The following is a 22,091-nucleotide window of genomic DNA, read 5'->3' on the forward strand; positions in this document are numbered from 1 at the left end:
ACATTTTCAAGATTTTTCAATAGCTAAAGTATAACATAATCCTTAAAACACCAAAAGGGGTTCCCGCCCTGAATGGCTTAAGATGGAAAAACAAAGCACAGGAACTAAAAACGAACGTCTCACCACGTCCTGAAGCAGGCCAGCTCCTCTGCGATCAGCAACTCATTTATGTTGGTCAGCGGTCCATTGAGGGAACTCTGGTACAGAGAGACGGGCAGTGGCTTGGATTTGGGTGCCTTGGCTACATGGGGGACAGTTAGTGAAAGAAGTTACACCTACTTAAAAGCACACACACACAGTGCCATGTGTAAGAGACGCGACCCCGTTTTTCCTACCCGATTTCGCACCAGTGGTGGGAGGGCGGGAGCCCTGTATGCAGATTCAAACACACTGCCTTAAATACTACAGCAAACAACTTCTACAATTGTTTTAGTTGCCTTATGTTTAAGATTCACAACTTAATTATGCTATAGAGCGTATGCTTAAAGTGAATGGCACATCGAGTGGCAAATCGAGTGGCAAAGCAACAGGCAAAGTGAGTTTAACATTGTTTAACACTAGGATGTCTGAAAAAAATGCACTACTAATATGACGGCTAACGGTCAGGCTGACCGGTGTTTTTCGTGCTATTTGATTGGCCATTGTCTCCCCCACTGTCTAATGATCTTCACACCTCTCTCTGCACCCGTTGACGGCTTGCCATTGTCTTCTAAATGTTACATTCCAACGAATTCAAGGCAGCAGTTTCAACTAGACAGGACAACTCAAAGTTATTTTTTATTTCAGTTTACCAAACTATAATTATAGTGACGGTGTGAGCGCTTTATTGAATACCCTTGCGCAGCAAACACTGTCCGACTTTGTATTGAGCCAATACAATAGGCTACCACACGTTATTGCCAGAGCCAGGCACATTGCTCAGACGAAATACGACATTAGTTATATATTGTCATTTTATATAGAGGGGGAAACATCGATGTAATTAATATATATTTGATTGATTGTGCCAAAAAAAGGAAAGAGCTGTGCGTGCGTGCGTGCAAATCAGAAAAGTTTAGGCTGCAGACAAAGGAGTTGGGAGTTTGGGAGCGGCTATAGCCTTCTATATAATGCTGCGCACATATTAGCCTATATATATTTTAAAAATACCCAGCATAATTTTTGGGAAGGCTAAGCCTGGCCTAGCCTTACATGATCGATGTCATTTATATATATTTGATTTATTGTGCCAGCAGAAAGGTCCGTAGCAGCAGCACGGTTTATATATACACCATAGGATAGAACAAGTCATGTGACGCATCACCGCCACAAATAGTGCTACAGCGTTATCTAAAATGCACTTCCGCATACCTCACCGTCAGTTACTTGGATATTTTCTCCCTCTCCACGAGAGAGGGAGAGAGAGAGAGGGAGAGAGAAAAAAAGAGAGCCGTGATGCGTGGAAATCAGTTCCACTGGTCGCGTGCAGAAAAGTTTACAGACGAAGGACGGACAGAACTGTTCTTCTTACTGACAAAACATTTAGAAGTTCGGGACGTCTATCGGGTTGGACTGATTTCAAACACTGTCATTTTTATTTGGCATCGCGCTGATTCGCGCATCGGCGAACATTCTCGCTCCAAGGAAATGTCGGTCGGGTCAAACAGACCATGCTATAAACTTTATTATTCCAGGATAATTGATTCATTTTTATCATCGCCACCTTACATAATTATGCTATAAAGATGGCGTGTATAGTCAACATGTATTTATATCTATTGAGCTATGCGTTTGGTTGAAACAATACGCCAGTCAGTCAATACACCATATTTCACCATATTTTTGATGCGCTGATATATGAAATTAATATGCGCGACATAGTCACAATGCTATAAACTTTATTATTCCAACATAATTATGCTAAAGATGGCGTGTATAGTCAACATGTATTTATATCTATTGAGCTATGCGCTTGGTGGAAACAATACCACACACCATATTTCTTTTTCCGTTTCGAGAAATAAAGTCAGACATCGTTATTTCTGCAAACCGCATATAACAAATATAACATCTAAAACAACATTTAGTTTATGTAAGTTTGTAATGTAAGTTTGCCTACATGTGGAAGGCTAGTTGGAATGCAAATGACACATTAGCTTGAACAATGCCCGTCTCCAGCCGGGAGGGAGGTGTGAAAAGCACTGCTTGTGGGGGAGAAAGGGTGAGGGCTCTAAGAGCGGTCCCACGGACCGAAAAAGAGCAGACATTTTAGTAGAATTATGTCTAAAATCATATTTCCAAAACGTTTCAGATGAAAAAAAAAACAGAGATGGTTTGAATCGAACATTTAGAAAAAGTCATGCAAGGGGAACTTTCTCAGGACTTCATGGGCAAAGAAAATCCACTTCAAAATTTCAAAATCGGTCAGCCTGACCGCTCCGACGCGCTAGTGTTAATGCAATCAGATATGACCTTTCTGTGTGGATGTATGGGCTGTCAAGGCCAGAAAGTAGTTTTTTGCCACTCCGTAGGCGTTCCTGCATAACTTCCTGGTTTGATGATGATGTCACACGCATACCCTCTATTGGCTGTTTGTATTATTTTTGAAAGAATAAAGATACTCATGGAAAGATTAGGCCTAATTTATTTTACTTATATTGACCCTATAAACAATTTAGTATGAACTGACTTCACTGTAGTAGCCTTTTAACACCCCGAGCGGCATAAACGGAGTTCTCCGCCCTATCAAATAGTAACGCCCAGCGCTCAGGACGGAGATTAATAAAAGGCAAAAAAGAGAATCTTTAAAAAACAAAAAAATAAAACAGTACCTGTGGCCAGCACAGTGACCCCCGCTTTCTGGAAGGTGAGGCCGTGGAATCTTTTTATGGCGCTCTCATTCCAGGAGTCTCCATCATGAGGACACACGTTGGACAGACAGCACTGAATGGCCTGCAGGAGAACACAGAGACAGAGGACACACGTTGGACAGACAGCACTGAATGGCCTGCAGGAGAACACAGAGACAGAGGACACACGTTGGACAGACAGCACTGAATGGCCTGCAGGAGAACACAGAGACAGAGGACACACGTTGGACAGACAGCACTGAATGGCCTGCAGGAGAACACAGAGACAGAGGACACACGTTGGACAGACAGCACTGAATGGCCTGCAGGAGAACACAGAGACAGAGGACACATGTTGGACAGACAGCACTGAATGGCCTGCAGGAGAACACAGAGACAGAGGACACACGTTGGACAGACAGCACTGAATGGCCTGCAGGAGAACACAGAGACAGAGGACACACGTTGGACAGACAGCACTGAATGGCCTGCAGGAGAACACAGAGACAGAGGACACACGTTGGACAGACAGCACTGAATGGCCTGCCGGAGAACACAGAGACAGAGGACACACGTTGGACAGACAGCACTGAATGGCCTGCAGGAGAACACAGAGACAGAGGACACACGTTGGACAGACAGCACTGAATGGCCTGCAGGAGAACACAGAGACAGAGGACACACGTTGGACAGACAGCACTGAATGGCCTGCAGGAGAACACAGAGACAGAGGACACACGTTGGACAGACATCACTGAATGGCCTGCAGGAGAACACAGAGACAGAGGACACACGTTGGACAGACAGCACTGAATGGCCTGCAGGAGAACACAGAGACAGAGGACACACGTTGGACAGACAGCACTGAATGGCCTGCAGGAGAACACAGAGACAGAGGACACACGTTGGACAGACAGCACTGAATGGCCTGCAGGAGAACACAGAGACAGAGGACACATGTTGGACAGACAGCACTGAATGGCCTGCAGGAGAACACAGAGACAGAGGACACACGTTGGACAGACAGCACTGAATGGCCTGCAGGAGAACACAGAGACAGAGGACACATGTTGGACAGACAGCACTGAATGGCCTGCAGGAGAACACAGAGACAGAGGACACACGTTGGACAGACAGCACTGAATGGCCTGCAGGAGAACACAGAGACAGAGGACACATGTTGGACAGACAGCACTGAATGGCCTGCAGGAGAACACAGAGACAGAGGACACACGTTGGACAGACAGCACTGAATGGCCTGCAGGAGAACACAGAGACAGAGGACACATGTTGGACAGACAGCACTGAATGGCCTGCAGGAGAACACAGAGACAGAGGACACATGTTGGACAGACAGCACTGAATGGCCTGCAGGAGAACACAGAGACAAAACACATGTTGGACAGACAGCACTGAATGGCCTGCAGGAGAACACAGAGAGGACACACGTTGGACAGACAGCACTGAATGGCCTGCAGGAGAACACAGAGGACACACACAAATGGTGCATTTAAAATGGTGCATTTATATAGCGCCTTTATCCAAGGCGCTTTACAGAGATTGTGCATTACATTCACCCATTCACACACACATTCATACACCGATAGCAGCGGAAACCATGCAAGGCACCAACTAGCACATCGTGAGCAATTAGGGGTTCAGTGTCTTGCTCAAGGACACTTCGACAGTAACTCTGGGGGAGCCCGGGTTCGAACTGGCAACCTTACGGTTACCATCCAGGCACTCTACCCCTGAGCCACCGCCGCCCCCACAGCAACGATTAATTCTAATACACAAGTTATATCAGTGGTTCCGGGGACCCCCAGGGGTCCTTGAGGGAGTTCCAGGGGGTTCTCAGCTAAATGATAGTTTGGAACCAAATGGACCCTCATGGGTCGTACACTCTCAGAGTTAATGAAACGTTGATTTTACAATATAAATCGGGGGTGGCAGATATTAGAAATGCCATTAAATGGGGATCCGTAGCCTAATGCATGTCAAACTGGGGGTCCTTGAAATTAAAATGGTTGAGAAATCACTGCTAGAGTCATACAATCTTCTCTTATGCATGGGGGTCCCTGGCATTTCAAATGGGGGTCCGCGGGCTAATTGGTGTCAATTTGGTGGTCCTTCACATGAAAAAGATTGGGAACCACTGGTTTATATCCCCATCCCCGTGACTAATAAACAAAGTGCTTTCTTCTAATTATCCACAGTGAAAACAGATTAATTTACTGTACTTCCATTACCTTTTATTACACCAGGGGTTCTCAACGTTTTTGGCCGGGGACCCCCGGAAATGCTTTGGCAATGTCTCGGGACCCCCGCCCCGCCCCCTCCCGACCCCCAATATAAATTGACTGCTACAATAACCTTAAACCATTTTGGGCGGGAACCCCTTTTGGTGTTTTAAGCATTGTTATAATTTAGCTATTGAAAAATAGCAGATCTACAAGCTCATAGCGCGCCACCGAGTGGCGCGCTACGAGCTTGTAGGTCTGCTATTTTTGAAAAATCGTGAAAATAAAATTAAAAATATATATATATATATATATATTTTTTTTAAAGAATTTGGGGACCCCCTAAAATATTTTGGCGACCCCCTGAGGGGTCGCGACCCACGGGTTGAGAACCCCTGTATTACACTACAAACAAAAAAGATTTGTGAATCCGTGTGCCTCTTCCAAAGGTTAGTGAAAAATCACACCCGTGTGAAGTGAGCGGTGCAACTCCGTGTGGGAGGTGTGAAGGGAGTGGTTGCACCACTCAAAAACTAGGCAGTCAGTGGGGGATTGCGATTAATTGCACACCTACAGGTTAGGTTTTTTTATTTTCAATGCAGTTGTTTTTTGTTCAGCTTTGCTCTAACCATGACAGGGAGGGAGAAGAACTCATCCTTGATCTTCCTCAGCTCGCTGACACAAAGGATGTCCTTGTTGCCAAAGTCCACATACATCACTTCCACCTTCCTGCCCCCAGGATGTCCTGCACACGCACACGCACACACACACGCACACGCACACTTTTAATACGATCAACATGTTAATACATCATATATATAAAAATAGTCCTCATTCTTTCATTCATTCAAGTTTTATTTATTCTCGAAATTACACTAATTTCAGTGTCGTCGAGTAATACAATATCATATTAAAAAAAAGCATCACAATACATCAGAACATCAATAAAAGGTATACATGTGAATTACCGGTACATACGGTAGGTTACAAATAAAAGCTAAGACGATCTAAAAACAGTTACATATTGTGGGGATCTGTATGCTCACCAAGGTTTTAAAACGACTCAAGGGTACCAATGTGGTCAATTTGAATGTCGTTTGCAGGTCATTCCATGTATTAGGGCCACAGAAGCCAAAAGCAGATCTACGCCACACACAGTCACACACACACAGACACACACACACACACACACCCCCTTACCTATGACCTTGGCCCTGCTCCAGCTGAGGTGGTTGTAGCGCGCCACGCAAGCCTGCTGCAGCACGGGACAGTAGAGCTGCAGGTCATGGTCTCTGGACTCAGGCAGGCTGGAGTAGAACTCCTGGAGCTTGTTGGAAAGCAGCAAGAACTCCATGCTGTCAACCTGGGGGGAGGGGGGGAGAGATGACAGCATCATCATACATCAGCCAATCAAATCATCACATTCCATGCTACAGACACACACAGCTGTGCATAGGAGGTCCTCAAAAAGAAAACCAAAATCACACCCGTGTGAAGTGATCTTATCATCGTATGTCATGACATAAAATAGACACTATGGGCTCCATTTTCGTCTGATCTTTCTAAATACACTGTTATGGGATTTAGCAGTGGGGAAGGGGTGTTCCCCCACTAAAGTTGGTATTTTGGTTCTGTCTAAATCCCTAAAACACCTCCGTTACCCATTATATTATGCATAGGTGTGGTTTGGGCGTTAATTCACCAGTCCACGTGCCATTGCCTGTGTTGCTGCCTTGAAGGCGCGCGGTGCCCCGTGCGCGCCGCTCTTTACCAAACTAATTTGGCATTACGGGTGCTTTGAAACTCGACTATCGCTTTCCCAAATGTGTGTGACCAAAATAGCAATTTAGGGGAAAGCGTGCCAGCACGCCCATGACCACACCTCTAGGCGCAAATACCGGTGTCTGCAAAAAGGATAGCGGGTGACACTGGACCAAAATACTGTTAAGGGACAGAGGAAGCTCCTATATTCGTAATGTTCGGGCAGCGGCTGAATTGCTGGCCGCGTCGCGGGTAAAGGCGGCGACGAAATTGGAGCCCTATATCAATTTGCTCAGACACTAGGACGTAAAATTATCCATTCATTGTCAATGGGAATGTAATGTTTGTGTAGGACAAGCGTTTGTGGACAGACACCAAAAGCTGGATATAGGAGGGGCTAGCGGCCCTCAAAAAGTATAGTAATACAAACGTGTGTGTGTGTCTGTCTGTCTGTCTGTGTGCGTGCGTGCGTGCGTGCGTGCGTGCGTGCGTGCGTGCGTGCGTGCTTGCGTGCGTGCGTGCGTGCGTGCGTGCGTGCGTGCGTGCGTGCGTGCGTGCGTGCGTGCTACATACAACTACCAGTTGTATGTAGAAGTCCGAGGGGCTGTTGATATGGGTGACCACTGCGTTGCATTCTCTGCCGACCTTGGGGTAGCTACAAGGGTAGTACTGCAGAGGAGTCCTACTGGAGGGCAGTGACGTGTAGAACCTGAGGAGGACGGGGGAGGGACGGCAGGCGTTACTAACATGTGAAGCTTATATTACACCTTCAGTTCTTTAACCATTAAAAGCGAGAAAGCATCCGTTTCTTTTTGAGCCGTGCTAACAATTCCAGCCGTCCAACAATTGACTTTAAAGGTATATTCAGTGATTTGACTTAATTTAAATATCACTTATTTTTTCATTTCTTCTGGATAATCCTCCCTACTATAGAGTGTGCTGACCATATAAGGAGTTCCTCCCTGTCCCCAGTGAGCCCCTGGGGTCAAAAAACCCTAGTTTCAGTTTTGGTGGCGGATGGCAAAACCCTCATCCAATCAGGATGTGTGGGGCCTTCCTCCAATCATGATCGAGTGGGGGCGGGCCTTGGTGCATGTGCTGTTGGCCTGTTGCACTTCCCCCCACTGTAGAGCGTGCATGTGCACATTTTGTTACCGGGGCGGACTGGGTGGTTTTCCAAATCACCCAAATCACTGAATGCTCCTTTAAGACCTAAAGGGGCCGTAAGTGAACGGCTGCGCACAGCATGCGCAAAACATGTGTTAATGGGTTTTACTAAGTCAATGGTTCTTTCTAAATAAAACATTTAAAAAAATCAAATTCTCAACGAAAAAGAGAGAGACAGAAGCCTCAGAGCAGACCTGGCCACCTCCATGAAGATGAGGTATTCTCTCACAGAGATGGGCACTTCGCTGGCTCTGTCCATGGACGCCTTCCTGAGGTCCACCAGCAGACAGTCCTTGTCCTGTCCGTACAGCTGCATCTCCACGGCCGCCGAGCCCACCACAGCACGGAACTCACTGCGAGCCTCCCTGCTCCAGCCTCGAGCCTGGGAACGCGCGCACACACAGAAAATAGTCAACATTTTGTCCACCACCATGTGTATCTGTTGTGTGGACAAAGCCATTTAACTCATTAAAAGGGACCACTTCACCACGTTTCAACCTAGCTTCATATACCGGTAATAGGTCCTCACTAATGTTCATGATAAAATGCCACGATTCTTTCCTACTCCGTCTTTTTCAAAAATAGCAGACCTACAAGATAGCAGACCTACAAGCTCGACCTACAAGCTCGACCTACAAGCTCGAGCTTGTAGATCTGCTATTTTTGAATAGCTAAATTATAACAATGCTTAAAACACCAAAAGGGGTTCCCGCCCAAAATGGTTTAAGGTTATTGTAGCAGTCAATTTATATTGGGGGTCGGGAGGGGGCGGGGCGGGGGTCCCGAGACATTGCCAAAGCATTTCCGGGGGTCCCCGGTCAAAAACGTTGAGAACCCCTGCCCTAGTATAATGTCAGTGTTCCTACCAAGTCAACGGGGATCAGGTCCTTGAGGGAGCATTTGATGGCTTGAGGAGCAAAGTATCTCAGCTCATCCTGCAGCAACGTGGGAGCCTTCCTCACGTGCTCGTTAACAGCCTCCAGCATGGACTCATCGTTCACCGCCATCCCCGTCTCACTGGGTGATGGTGGCGGCGGCGGGACGAAGCAGTTGAGGAGAGAACAAAGTTTGGATGATTAAAAGAGTAGTGCAAGGGAATACAAGAATACGCTCACCCCCGAAAACACGCCTTTCACAATATGTCCATCCATTACCATTATACAAATTAATTCCTTATTTATTTATTTTACATTTTGGGAGGGGAAAAAGCCAATTTAACACTGAGGTGCCCACAATGTTTAGGTGCCCACTCTTCCTTGTATGAGTCCTGTAAACTTGACTTACATAAACAACTGCCCCGCGTCAGTTGGAACCAGTAAAACGGTGTGCCCAGCTATTTGGAGCTTCAGAGCCCTTTTCAAAGTGACACAGGACTCCATCTTGTTTGCGCAGATAGCCTAGCATCTAACCGAAACATTTGCGGGAGGATCGCCAAAAACACGGATTTTGATTATAATTGAAATCAGTGATTTAGATTCAAAGATATTAGCGTTAGGAGATTTTTCCTCCCGTCCGCTATAATGGAGGGGGAACACTTTTGATGACGCACCAACCGGAAAATGGTTTAGAAAGTTGCACAACAGACGCCCATAGACTGTAGTGTGTACTGCTCGCCGATATCAAACAATTACATCTCCGTCTTTTGGCTAATCTCCGTCCTGGGCAGAGAATGGGATTCATTAAAAAAGGGCAGTGCAAGTGTTTTAAGAGTCCATAATGGTTACAAACTGGAACTCTGGACGCCACCTATGAGATCCACGGGTGCACAGAGGCTGTATTGTAGTACGTACAGTCCGAATCGGATGTCCTTGGTGAAGCCGTAGTCCGGGAGGAAGAGCCTGAGGCAGGAGAGCTTTGTGACGGGGCAGGACGTCACCACCTCCTGGGTGTCCCTCTGGATGATCTCTAACACCGTAGCCCGACACCACACGTCTTCCTTGGCATACACACACACCACACCGCCTGGAGGAGAGGAGAGGACACATTAACTATACACACACACACACACACACCACCAGGAGAGGAGAGGAGAGGACACATTAACTATACACACACACACACACACCACCAGGAGAGGAGAGGAGAGGACACATTAACTATACACACACACACACACCACACCACCAGGAGAGGAGAGAGGAGACATTGCGGATTCTACAAATGACTTCTAAACCAGTAGTTCTTTCAAGATGTTTCAATTTTTTTTTTTAAATAGCAGATTTACCAGCTTGTAGCTCTGCCATTTTTTTGCCAAAATTGGAACTGGAACACAATACAAATTTAAGCTGATAAAAGGGTACTCTCTTCTGATTGGTAAAATGTATATTCTGTTTATCACTTACTCTACCTTCAACCCATGTGAATGGGTGAATGTAATCCACAATCCTTGTGGACTCGTGCAATATGGTCAGTTTGGTCACTGGACCTTAGTCTAGCACTTATGTGCACCAAGGGGTATGTGCAATAATAATAATAAACTTTATTTATAAAGCACTTTTTAAAACAATGTTACAAAGTGCTTTCCAATACAGGTTAAAATACAGTAGTAGAATAAAACAACAACAATAAGCAATATTAATACAAGTAAACAGGTGAACACAAAATAAAACGATCAATAATTTAAGTAAAAGCCATCGTGAACAAGTGGGTTTTTAGCTGTGATTTAAAAGAGCTCTATCGGGTGATTTGTCTTAGGGCCTCTGGTAGGGCATTCCACAGCTTAGGTGCACGGGCCGAGAAAGCCCGGTCACCCATGGTGACACGCTGGGTAGCCGGAACTACCAGGAGAGCCTTGCTTGCCGATCTAAGGCTACGTGTTGGCCTATGGGGCTCCAGCATATATTTTATGTAGATGGGGGCCAAGCCATTTAGTGCCTTAAAAGTGGTAATTCGAATTTTAAAATCAATCCTAAAATGAACAGGCAGCCAGTGGAGGGAGGCGAGGACAGGGGTAATGTGGTCACGCCTTCTGGAATTGGTTAATAATCTGGCTGCTGAGTTCTGGACCATTTGAAGACGGGAGATAGTTTTTTTTATTGAGTCCGGAATATAGTGAGTTGCAATAATCTAAGCGTGTTGTGATGAAAGCGTGGATTACCTTCTCAAGGTCAGGGAATGAGATGAATGATTTTATTTTTGCTATATTACGGAGTTGGAAGAAACAGGATTGTACAACCTTAGTGACTTGCTGATTAAATGAGAGACTGGAGTCGAACATCACGCCTAGATTACGGGCTGCATTTTTTATGTTATTGGACAGGTTGCCAAGCTGTGACTGGAAAGCGGGGATGGAATGTGGGGGGCCAAAGAGGAGGATTTCTGATTTAGAGTCATTTAGCTGGAGGAAGTTCTGGGACATCCAGCACTTGATGTCTGATAAACAAGCTAGGATTAGGGATATATCTGTGCTGCCAGGATTGAGGGGGATGTAGAGCGGAGAATCATCTGCATAACAGTGAAAGTTTATTTTATGTTTTCTTATAATATGGCCAAGTGGGAGCATATAAATAGAAAATAATAATGGGCCTAGGATTGAACCTTGAGGAACACCGGAGGTCAGGGGGATCTGGGAGGATTTTGCATCCCCAATTGCCACCGAAAAGCTCCTATCAGAGAGGTAGGAGCGCAGCCAGTTAAGGGCTGTGCCTCTGATCCCCACCCACTCTGACAAACGGTCAATTAAAATGGAGTAATCCACAGTGTCAAACGCCGAGCTAAGATCTAAAAGTATTAAAATCGAACAATCCCCGGAATCAGCAGCACGTAGGTCATTTGTGACCTTTAAAAGAGTTGTTTCCGTGCTGTGACCGGCACGGAACCCAGATTGAAAATCCTCAAAAACATTATTAAAATTCATAAATGAAATAAGCTGATTTTAAACTATTTTTTCTAAAATTTTGGATAAAAAAGAAAGATTATAAATTGGTCTAAAATTATCTAAAACAGAGGGGTCTAGTGTTGGCTTCTTCAGGAGGGGTTTTACAAGAGCAGCCTTAAAACTAGAGGGGAAAATACCAGTGGATAAAGAGCAATTAGCGATGGTTAAAATGTTGGGTCCTAAAACATGTAAAATCTCCTTAAAAAATCTGGTTGGGATGGAATCCAGAGTGCAGGTGGAGGATTTCATGTGAGATATGATTTCTTCCATATTGCACTACTATGTGCAATATGGATCTGGACAATATTGTCCATTCTTTATTGATCGCTTATAATATCCTTATTTATTTATTTAATGTCTACTGCTCTTACTGCATTTACTTACTGACCTGCACTTAATGTATCACTTTTTACTGACATGTTTGCAGATGTGAAAATATCTTTCGATGTACTGTACTGTACTTGTACTGTACTTTGACAATGAATCGAATTTCATCTCATCATCTCTCATCTATGTAAAGCGCCTTGGATTAAGGTGCTATATAAATGCACCATTTACGCACGCACGCACGCACGCACCAGTCTTAATTGTGTCTCCAAGAGAGAAAAGGCTCCCGTCTTCGCTGCAGTTGTCGCTGATCTTCCTGGTGAGGCGGATGTTCTGCTTCCTCTCGGTCAGGTAGCGCACGTAGAAATGGTTGGGGCTTTCCACATGGATGACCTGAACCAGCTGACGCTCTGGAAGAGACACATAGTTCCACATGGATGACCTGAACCAACTGACGCTCTGGAAGAGACACATAGTGAAATGGTTGGGGCTTTCCACATGGATGACCTGAACCAACTGACGCTCTGGAAGAGACACATAGTTCCACATGGATGACCTGAACCAACTGACGCTCTGGAAGAGACACATAGTGAAATGGTTGGGGCTTTCCACATGGATGACCTGAACCAACTGACGCTCTGGAAGAGACACATAGTTCCACATGGATGACCTGAACCAACTGACGCTCTGGAAGAGACACATAGTTCCACATGGATGACCTGAACCAACTGACGCTCTGGAAGAGACACATAGTTCCACATGGATGACCTGAACCAGCTGACGCTCTGGAAGAGACACATAGTTCCACATGGATGACCTGAACCAACTGACGCTCTGGAAGAGACACATAGTGAAATGGTTGGGGCTTTCCACATGGATGACCTGAACCAACTGACGCTCTGGAAGAGACACATAGTTCCACATGGATGACCTGAACCAACTGACGCTCTGGAAGAGACACATAGTTCCACATGGATGACCTGAACCAACTGACGCTCTGGAAGAGACACATAGTTCCACATGGATGACCTGAACCAACTGACGCTCTGGAAGAGACACATAGTTCCACATGGATGACCTGAACCAACTGACGCTCTGGAAGAGACACATAGTTCCACATGGATGACCTGAACCAACTGACGCTCTGGAAGAGACACATAGTTCCACATGGATGACCTGAACCAACTGACGCTCTGGAAGAGACACATAGTTCCACATGGATGACCTGAACCAACTGACGCTCTGGAAGAGACACATAGTTCCACATGGATGACCTGAACCAACTGACGCTCTGGAAGAGACACATAGTTCCACATGGATGACCTGAACCAACTGACGCTCTGGAAGAGACACATAGTTCCACATGGATGACCTGAACCAACTGACGCTCTGGAAGAGACACATAGTTCCACGTGGATGACCTGAACCAACTGACGCTCTGGAAGAGACACATAGTTCCACATGGATGACCTGAACCAACTGACGCTCTGGAAGAGACACATAGTTCCACATGGATGACCTGAACCAACTGACGCTCTGGAAGAGACACATAGATGACCTGAACCAACTGACGCTCTGGAAGAGACACATAGTTCCACATGGATGACCTGAACCAACTGACGCTCTGGAAGAGACACATAGATGACCTGAACCAACTGACGCTCTGGAAGAGACACATAGTTCCACATGGATGACCTGAACCAACTGACGCTCTGGAAGAGACACATAGTTCCACATGGATGACCTGAACCAACTGACGCTCTGGAAGAGACACATAGTTCCACATGGATGACCTGAACCAACTGACGCTCTGGAAGAGACACATAGGGGCGACTGTGGCTCAGGAGGTAGAGCAGGTCGTCCAATGATCCATGGGTCGGCGGTTCGAATCCCGGCTCCTCCTGTCTACATGTCGAAGTGTCCTTGGGCAAGACACTGAACCCCAAATTGCTCCCGATGTGCAGGTTGGTACCTTGCATGACTTCCGCCGCAATCGGTGTATGAATGTGTGTGTGAATGGGTGAATGTAATGCACAATCTATGTAAAGCGCCTTGGATAAAGGCGCTATATAAATGCACCATTTACCATTTACATAGAGCACCATGAGATGCTTCATCTGTACGTGTGTGGAATTGATCTGGTTTCACTAAGAACACATGATAAAAATAATATTTATGTACAGAAACCTCTTTAAAAAGGTATATTCAGTGATTTGACTTAATTCAAATATCACTTATTTTTTCTTTTTTTCTGGATAGTCCTCCCTACTATAGAGTGTGTTGACCATATAAGGAGTTCCTCCCTGTCCCCAGTGAGCCCCTGGGGTCAAAAAACCCTAGTTTCAGTTTTGGTGGCGGGTGGCAAAACCTTCATCCAATCAGGATGAGAGGGGCCTTCCTCCAATCATGATCGAGCCTTGGTGCACATGCTGTTGGCCTGTTGCACTTCCCCCCCACTGTAGAGCGTGCATGTGCACATTTTGTTACCGGGGCGGACTGGGTGGTTTTCCAAATCACCCAAATCACTGAATGCTCCTTTAACACAATCCCTCATGTTACCATTAGGGCATTAAGCAACTAGTCGACTAGTTTACTAGTCGACTAGTAAATCCACTAGTCGACCTTGTTGGTACTAGTTGACTAGTCGATAAGAAAAAAATATATTTTTTATTTCCCCCCGATTTTGTAGGCCTCAAGATCAGGTAGATTATAGTCATCGTTCACCGTCATCCCCGTCTCACTGGGTGATGGTGGCGGCGGGGCGAATTGTCTGTCCTGATGAAGGTCGAATAGACCGAAACGTTGAATAAAGAGCAACATTTTTTTCTGTTTCAAGTTTTCTGACAGTGTGCGGGACCCTTCTTTGTTTTTCAAAGATACCCTTTTAAGATTATAGTTATAGTCACCAATGTACACAGTTTTTAAATGTACAAATATTTTACATAATAGGTAGTTAAACAACTAGTCGACTAGTTGACTAGTAAACTAGGCAACTAGTCAACTAGTAAAAATGACTAGAAGTGAATGCCCTAGTTGAACAATATAAGCAGAGAAGAAGGAGCGCTACACGGTCCCGAATGACCCTGAAGTGATAATCGTCCATTGTTGTGCCAGGGTCGCGGAAGTGTTCTAGCGCAAATAGAGCGTCGCAGTCCCGCCTCCTACCCTGGACCAGGAAATGAAACCCAATGCATTATTCTCATAGACATTTCTTAAAGTATTTATTTAAAGACGGTTACGCCGCGGACAAAGCCAACTCGAGTCGTGACAACTCATGACAACATAAACAATATTTTGGACCAAACAAATAATTAGAAAGAAGAAAAAAACGGCAGGTTACAACACTTTTTTTGTTGTTTTTCTTCTTTGTAATTATTCGTTTGATCCAAAATATTGTTTGTGTTGTCATGAGTTGTCACGACTCGAGTTGGCTTTGTCCGCGGCGTAACCGTCTTTAAATAAATACTTTAAGAAATGTCTATGAGAATAATGCATTGGGTTTCATTTCCTGGTCCAGGGTAGGAGGCGGGACTGCGACGCTCTATAGTCTTAGAAAATAGATTTCTGGCCGACAGTGATGATATACAGTACCTGTCCTACATGCCTGTTTGGCAGGCGTTGTTCCCGCTTTCTTTTTCCCCATGGTGGTCTTCCTCTTATTGCTGGCCGTCCCAGGAGCAGTGGTTGGGAGAGTGGGGTGAGGCGGAGCTGCAAGGAGGACCAGAGAGAGGTTATTATTGCTGGCCGTCCCAGGAGCAGTGGTTGGGAGAGAGGGGTGAGGCGGAGCTGCAAGGAGGACCAGAGAGAGGTTAGGGTTAGTCCCAGGAGCAGTGGTTGGGAGAGTGGGGTGAGGCGGAGCTGCAAGGAGGACCAGAGAGAGGTTATTATTGCTGGCCGTCCCAGGAGCAGTGGTTGGGAGAGTGGGGTGAGACGGAGCTGCAAGGAGGACCAGAGAGAGGTTAGGGTTAGTCCCAGGAGCAGTGGGTGGGAGAGTGGGGTGAGGCGGAGCTGCAAGGAGGACCAGAGAGAGGTTATTATTGCTGGCCGTCCCAGGAGCAGTGGTTGGGAGAGTGGGGTGAGGCGGAGCTGCAAGGAGGACCAGAGAGAGGTTATTATTGCTGGCCGTCCCAGGAGCAGTGGTTGGGAGAGTGGGGTGAGGCGGAGCTGCAAGGAGGACCAGAGAGAGGTTATTATTGCTGGCCGTCCCAGGAGCAGTGGTTGGGAGAGTGGGGTGAGGCGGAGCTGCAAGGAGGACCAGAGAGAGGTTCCACATGTCTGACACAGAATGTGTGATTAACCGTTTTAACCCATTTTGACCTGAGATCAGATTCTAAAAATGTCTTCTACATCCTGACAGTTTTCTGAAAAAGCTATGTTTCTGGCCTGGGCCATGGCTCAGTGGTCCAGGCACCTTGGCTGGTAATCCAGTCTGGCAGTGTGCCGCGGGTTCTACTCCCGATCCCGACGGCCTTTACTGCATGTCTTCCTCCCATCTCTCTCCCCATTTCCTGTCAGCCTACTGTCTGTCCCTCCATAAAATATATAAAATAAAAGGCGTAAGCCACAAAAGAAACATTTTAAAAAAAAAAGGAAAAAAAGCTATGTTTCTATGTCGGTGGTTCTTCGATTTTTCAAAAATAGCAGACCTACAAGCTCGTAGCGCGCCACTCGGTGGCGCCCTATGAGCTTGTAGATCTGCTATTTTTCAATAGCTAAAGCACAACATAATGCTAACACCAAAAGGGGTTCCCGCCCAAAATGGGTTATATCAGTGGTTTTCAACCTTTTTTCATATCAAGGTCCATTTGGTTACCAACTCTCCATTTAGCTGGTCCCCTCAAGGACCATTGGTGGTCCCCGGACCACTGGTTGAGAACCACTGATTAAAATTACCCTAGTAATATAATTTCTTGACCAGGGTCAGCAAATGATATCGTTTTAAGTCTCTTCGCCAACAAATTGCTGATCTACCATACAAGCTCACTACGCCTCGTAATGCATTCTAAGTTTGTAGATCAGCTATTTTTTGGGATGTTTTCCCATTATGAAATGTCCAGAATAGGGAACGCTACTAGGGCACTAGTGTTTAATAATTATAATTCTTCCTTTTCTTTGCCATTTTCATCATTTACATTTTAGGCATTTAGTTAAGTGCTCTTATATAAAACATTTATTCTGTGATGGTTGAGCTCTAGAGGTGGTCTCCCTGTTCAGAGTTGCTGGCTCTCACCTTTCACATATTTATGGCCAGTCCAGCGAGGCAATTCTGGAAGACATTAAAAGCATATATTGAACGCACATCAAAAACACATCCTTGAGGCCATTAGACAGTGGTTCCATTACAAAATGTATTGTCAAAAACGGAAATAAGATGATCTACAAGCTTACACGTCACGTGTGGCAATGTTTTTTTTCTTGAAAGTAGGCTATATTATTAAATGTGTCAGTCATTTCTTTGTATAATCAAGTCATTTGTCATATCTGCCCTGTGAAATTTGTGATTATGAAGCCTAAAACCAAACAAAAAAACATTAACCCTCCCTCTAACCTTCCTCCACCATCTCCTCCTCTTCAATAAGCTCCTCCACCAAGACGTCTGGTGGTCCGGTGGTGTCGGCGTTAGCGGGACCATGCTGCTGCTGCTGCCGCCGAGCGAGGCCGGGCTTGGGGGGGTGAGGTGGTGGTCCCGGAGGTCCCGGTGGAGGTCCAGATGGTCCCGCTGCAGGCCTTTGGGTGAAGCAGCGACCACCCGCTCTGCCACCACCAGCCCTCCTCCTGAATAACTCCCTGGGGCGGACGGGAGGGGGTTCGTAGCAGCCCCGAGGAGGGGTCTTTCTGCTGGAGGCCTCCTGCTGCTGCCGGGGGAATTTCTCCTCTGACCAACTGACAAGGAACAGAGGAACTTCATTCCAATATTACTACCTAGTATAGGGTGTTTTCTTTTTTTGTCATCAAAGTTTTTTATTGATTTTACAATAAAGCATACAAAATACACATGACTTACACAAAAGAAAGACAAGAAAAAACAAAAAACAAAACACACCTAGCAGTCAAAAAAGAAAAACCCCTTTACCCCACAACACCCCTCCACATTCTGTTGCTGACAATAGTGATTATATCTGTAATGTATTACCAATTACAAATTGTTAATGCAACCATCCTTTAATATACAAATAAAAGTAGTCCCATATTTCATGGAACTTTGCCTAGGGTGTTGTCATTGAATTCATGGAATAACCCAGTGGTTTTCAACCAGTGGTCCTTGAGGGGGTTCCAGGTGGTCCCCAGTTAAATGACGGAGAGTTGGTAAACAAATGGACCCTTATATAAATCTTTAACTCTTGAGAGCATACAATGAAACCAATTGAACCGTAATAGTCCATTTGGTTTCATTTTTTGCTCTCAAGTGTTCAATTATTGTTAAACATCTGGCATTATATAAGTGTAGTGTACACAATTAGAGAATGTAGAAGAATTGCCATTTTGATCAACGTGTGCCTGTTATCACTCATTTTGGACAAACTCTTATCCAATTAACAGGAAGTTAACAGGAAACAGACTCTACTGGCCCAATAGTTATGTTCATGCATGGGACCCGAATGGAAACAAGACCGCAAGGTCTTTCTTCGGTGCTGTCCTTTTGGACCAAATGTGCTTTACTGTACCCTGTACCGTTTGCATCTTATTGTCTAATAAAATGATCAATCAATCAATGTGTCGTTTTGGGAACTCACATTTTGGGTTCACCCGCTTGGAGCTTCAGATACAGGTCCAGACACTTGGTCACACTGTCTGCCTGGAGTACACAGCTGGAACACACACACACCCGCACTTATTCACTGTGTGTGTGTGTGTGTGTGTGTGTGTGTGTGTGTGTGTGTGTGTGTGTGTGTGTGTGTGTGTGTGTGTGTGTGTGTGTGTGTGTGCGCGTGCGTCATACTTGGTTGAAGGCTGAAAATAGCAGATCGTCGCAGTGTAAAATCAGCCATTACCACTGCATCAAGGCCCACCAAAATCTTATATTAAGTCGACTAAAACTAGACACTAAAACATTCCAGGTGACTAAAACTAAATTAAAACTATTCAAGAGACTGTGACTAAAACTAAAATCTACATTTGCTGTCAAAATCAACACAGATCTCCAATGACTCTCACCTCAGTCCAGAGTCTATAGTAATACAGGACATATCAACACTCTGGACATCCACTGGTCTCTGCAAGATCTCCAGCACCTGACACACACACACAAACACACACACAATTTAGGCATTTAGCAGACGCTCTTAATCCAGAGCGATTTACATTAAGCAAGAACAAAAAGCATGGGAATACATCACATATATAAAAAGCATTTATCAACAAACATGCGTAAGCTAAGAACGTAACTAGAACATATCTATATATAATGACACTATACATATAAGCTATACATATATATTATACTATGCTGTTATTGTGCTGTCTACATGACATGCTATAAGTCTGTTTCAAATGCTATCTAAGTCTAAAAAGTGCTGTCTCTCCACACACACACACACACACACACACACACACACACACACACACACACACACACACACACACACACACACACACACACACACACACACACACACACACACACACACACACACACACACACACACACACACACACACACACACACACACACACACACACACACACACACACACACACACACACACACACACACACACACACACACACACACACACACACACACACACACACACACACACACTTATGAGTGCAGAAGCGATTGTATGCTGTATGGGCCACAGTAGCAGTCACAATCTCCCAACCACTTCTTATTTTCTACCAGACAAACTGACAGCTAACCTTTATAAGAGATGCCTGGGTCATCTACAGTACTATCGTGGAATTCTGAATCAATCAGATGAGGCAATAGGACTCTAGACAATATTCTAGGCTGTGACGGTTATGATTTAATTTATAGAATATCACGGGGAGAAGTATGAGGGGAAAAAAACTATAGATTATGTAGTTACAGTATGCCATGTTTTACTCCATTCCAAAAAGAGTAGCATCCTGTACCGTTTCCACGCTGCAGTATCTCTCCAGGGCAGCGCTGCAACCCCCTGGCTTACCGTTTCTATGTTGCAGTAGCTCTCCAGAGCGCGGCAGCTCCGCACCCCCCTGGCCTTCTGCGTGGCGATCTCCAGCTCTTTCATCCTCCTCTCGATCAGCGACACCTCCGTGTTGGTGGAGTAGAAGAAAGACTCCAGGCTGGCCAGGTCACACAACAACGCGTCCTTCCTGTTGTTGGCACAGAAATTACACATAATTCATGTAAATCAGTGGTTTTCAACCCTTTTCATATCAAGGCCCATTATTTATTCTGCATTTGAGCCACGGACCACCATTTGATGACATTTAGCCTCTCAGACCCAAAACTAAGTAACAAACTAAAGATTATGTCCACATTTCCATGCTGTATTGATGTTGGTACCATTAGGAGAGATAACAGGCAAACGATAAAAACAACAATTCATTCAAGGGGCACAGTTGGTAGTGCTGTCGCCTCACAGCTAGAAGGTCCTGGGTTCGATTCCCGCTCGGGACGCTGTGGGTGCTGGCGGTGTGTTTCCTCCTCCGCGTCATCAGTGCCCATACCCGAGGCGGGGTTGGCGAAAGGGCCTTTCTGTGTGGAGTTTGCATGTTCTCCCCGTGTCCCCTAGGGTAAGTACCCTCACAAAAAACATGCAGTAATCTCTAAACTGCCTTCCCCTGGCCAGCCGGGGCGCCTGATGGAGGGGAAAGGAACTGGTTGGAATAACGTGTTCCTTCAACGCGCTACGTCCAACCAGGGAAACTCCCCCCTGTCAGGTGTAAAGGAGCAACTTGGACACTCAGGCATGAAGGAAGCATGAGTTCAAGTCCGTTGCTCTCCCCATGTCCCCCATATATGGGGACTAGGTTGGCGGAGGGTGTGTAGAGCCCAGGGTCACATTAGATAATTGACACAGGGGTGAAAAATGGGTTACAAAATCAAAAAACAATTCCTCTACATTCTCTAATTGTGCACATGCAGATGCAATAATTAAACTCCTGGGAGTGTAAAATGAAACCAAATGGATCCTCGACATGAAAAACGTTGAGAACCACTGACATAGAAACATAGGTTTATCATAACAAAATTGGCCTCATGGTGGTGCTCTAGCAGCCCACTTTACATTTGGGACGACAAGTCTTAAACATTTCATAATATTGAACTGTACCTCTTAGAGATCAGTTTAACGGCTCTGTCAACAACTTCGTTGATGGCATTATGCAGCCGTGCTTTCTCCCTGGTCACCTGCACCTTCCGGCCAGTCAGCAGAGTCTGGATATAAAGGGCAAATAGAACAGTAGAATGCACACTGTACAACAACGTTGATTGTCTAACTCCCATGTGTAGGGCAGACCACCCCTACTGGAGTCCACAACTCCTTGACTGCAACCTAGTGGTCTGGGAGGGTAGTTAGCTTATGCAGACAGAAATAACTTGTTTACCCTAATATTTCAAAATGTAAAAAAAAAAAAGACTCTTGAATAGCAAAGCCTCCTAGAAATAGTTAGCAAAATCTGCAAACATCACATCAATATTAAGCACATATGGGAATGCCCATATATGGAGATCCTTGACGTCATCAATATTGGCCTGCTACATCTGACCCCAAACCCTTAGATCTCCATATATGGAGCTGACCTGTTCTGACATTCCATATGTTGATCCTTCCCCATCCATCCTTCCTCTTCAATGTCTCCCTTTTGACTGATACCATTTAAACTCTAGACGGGCCTGCCCCAAAGTTATTAGTGCAGCCACGCCCGGCGGCCGGAGAAAACTAGAGTTCTCAACAGGCCCGA

The 22,091-nt window shown here is 45.5% G+C and overlaps 1 protein-coding gene across 3 annotated transcripts in view; it reads right to left on the reverse strand.

Annotated features, from left to right (window-relative positions):
* The window catches only part of LOC306913619 (RING finger protein 17-like), a 53,621-nt gene that overhangs the window by 25,757 nt on the left and 5,773 nt on the right, over positions 1-22,091 (reverse strand). The window contains exons 6-22 of one of the 3 annotated variants that reach the window (XM_079490404.1): positions 21,461-21,564; positions 20,330-20,498; positions 19,356-19,432; positions 18,935-19,009; positions 17,749-18,083; positions 17,431-17,466; positions 15,792-15,908; positions 13,622-13,638; positions 12,452-12,593; positions 9,787-9,958; positions 8,863-9,013; positions 8,191-8,378; positions 7,403-7,538; positions 6,269-6,431; positions 5,698-5,813; positions 2,811-2,931; positions 124-241 (exon numbers count right to left, since the gene is read on the reverse strand). In XM_079490404.1, the coding sequence (XP_079346530.1) occupies positions 124-241; positions 2,811-2,931; positions 5,698-5,813; positions 6,269-6,431; positions 7,403-7,538; positions 8,191-8,378; positions 8,863-9,013; positions 9,787-9,958; positions 12,452-12,593; positions 13,622-13,638; positions 15,792-15,908; positions 17,431-17,466; positions 17,749-18,083; positions 18,935-19,009; positions 19,356-19,432; positions 20,330-20,498; positions 21,461-21,564 (2,237 nt within the window). Of the gene's footprint in view, positions 1-123; positions 242-2,810; positions 2,932-5,697; positions 5,814-6,268; positions 6,432-7,402; positions 7,539-8,190; positions 8,379-8,862; positions 9,014-9,786; positions 9,959-12,451; positions 12,594-12,707; positions 12,725-13,621; positions 13,639-15,791; positions 15,909-17,430; positions 17,467-17,748; positions 18,084-18,934; positions 19,010-19,355; positions 19,433-20,329; positions 20,499-21,460; positions 21,565-22,091 lie in introns of all 3 variants that reach the window. The other 2 variants (XM_079490405.1, XM_079490406.1) reach the window with 2 other exon arrangements.

The sequence above is a fragment of the Electrona antarctica genome (assembly GCF_951216825.1).
Source record: "Electrona antarctica genome assembly, chromosome: 21".
NCBI lineage: Eukaryota > Metazoa > Chordata > Actinopteri > Myctophiformes > Myctophidae > Electrona > Electrona antarctica.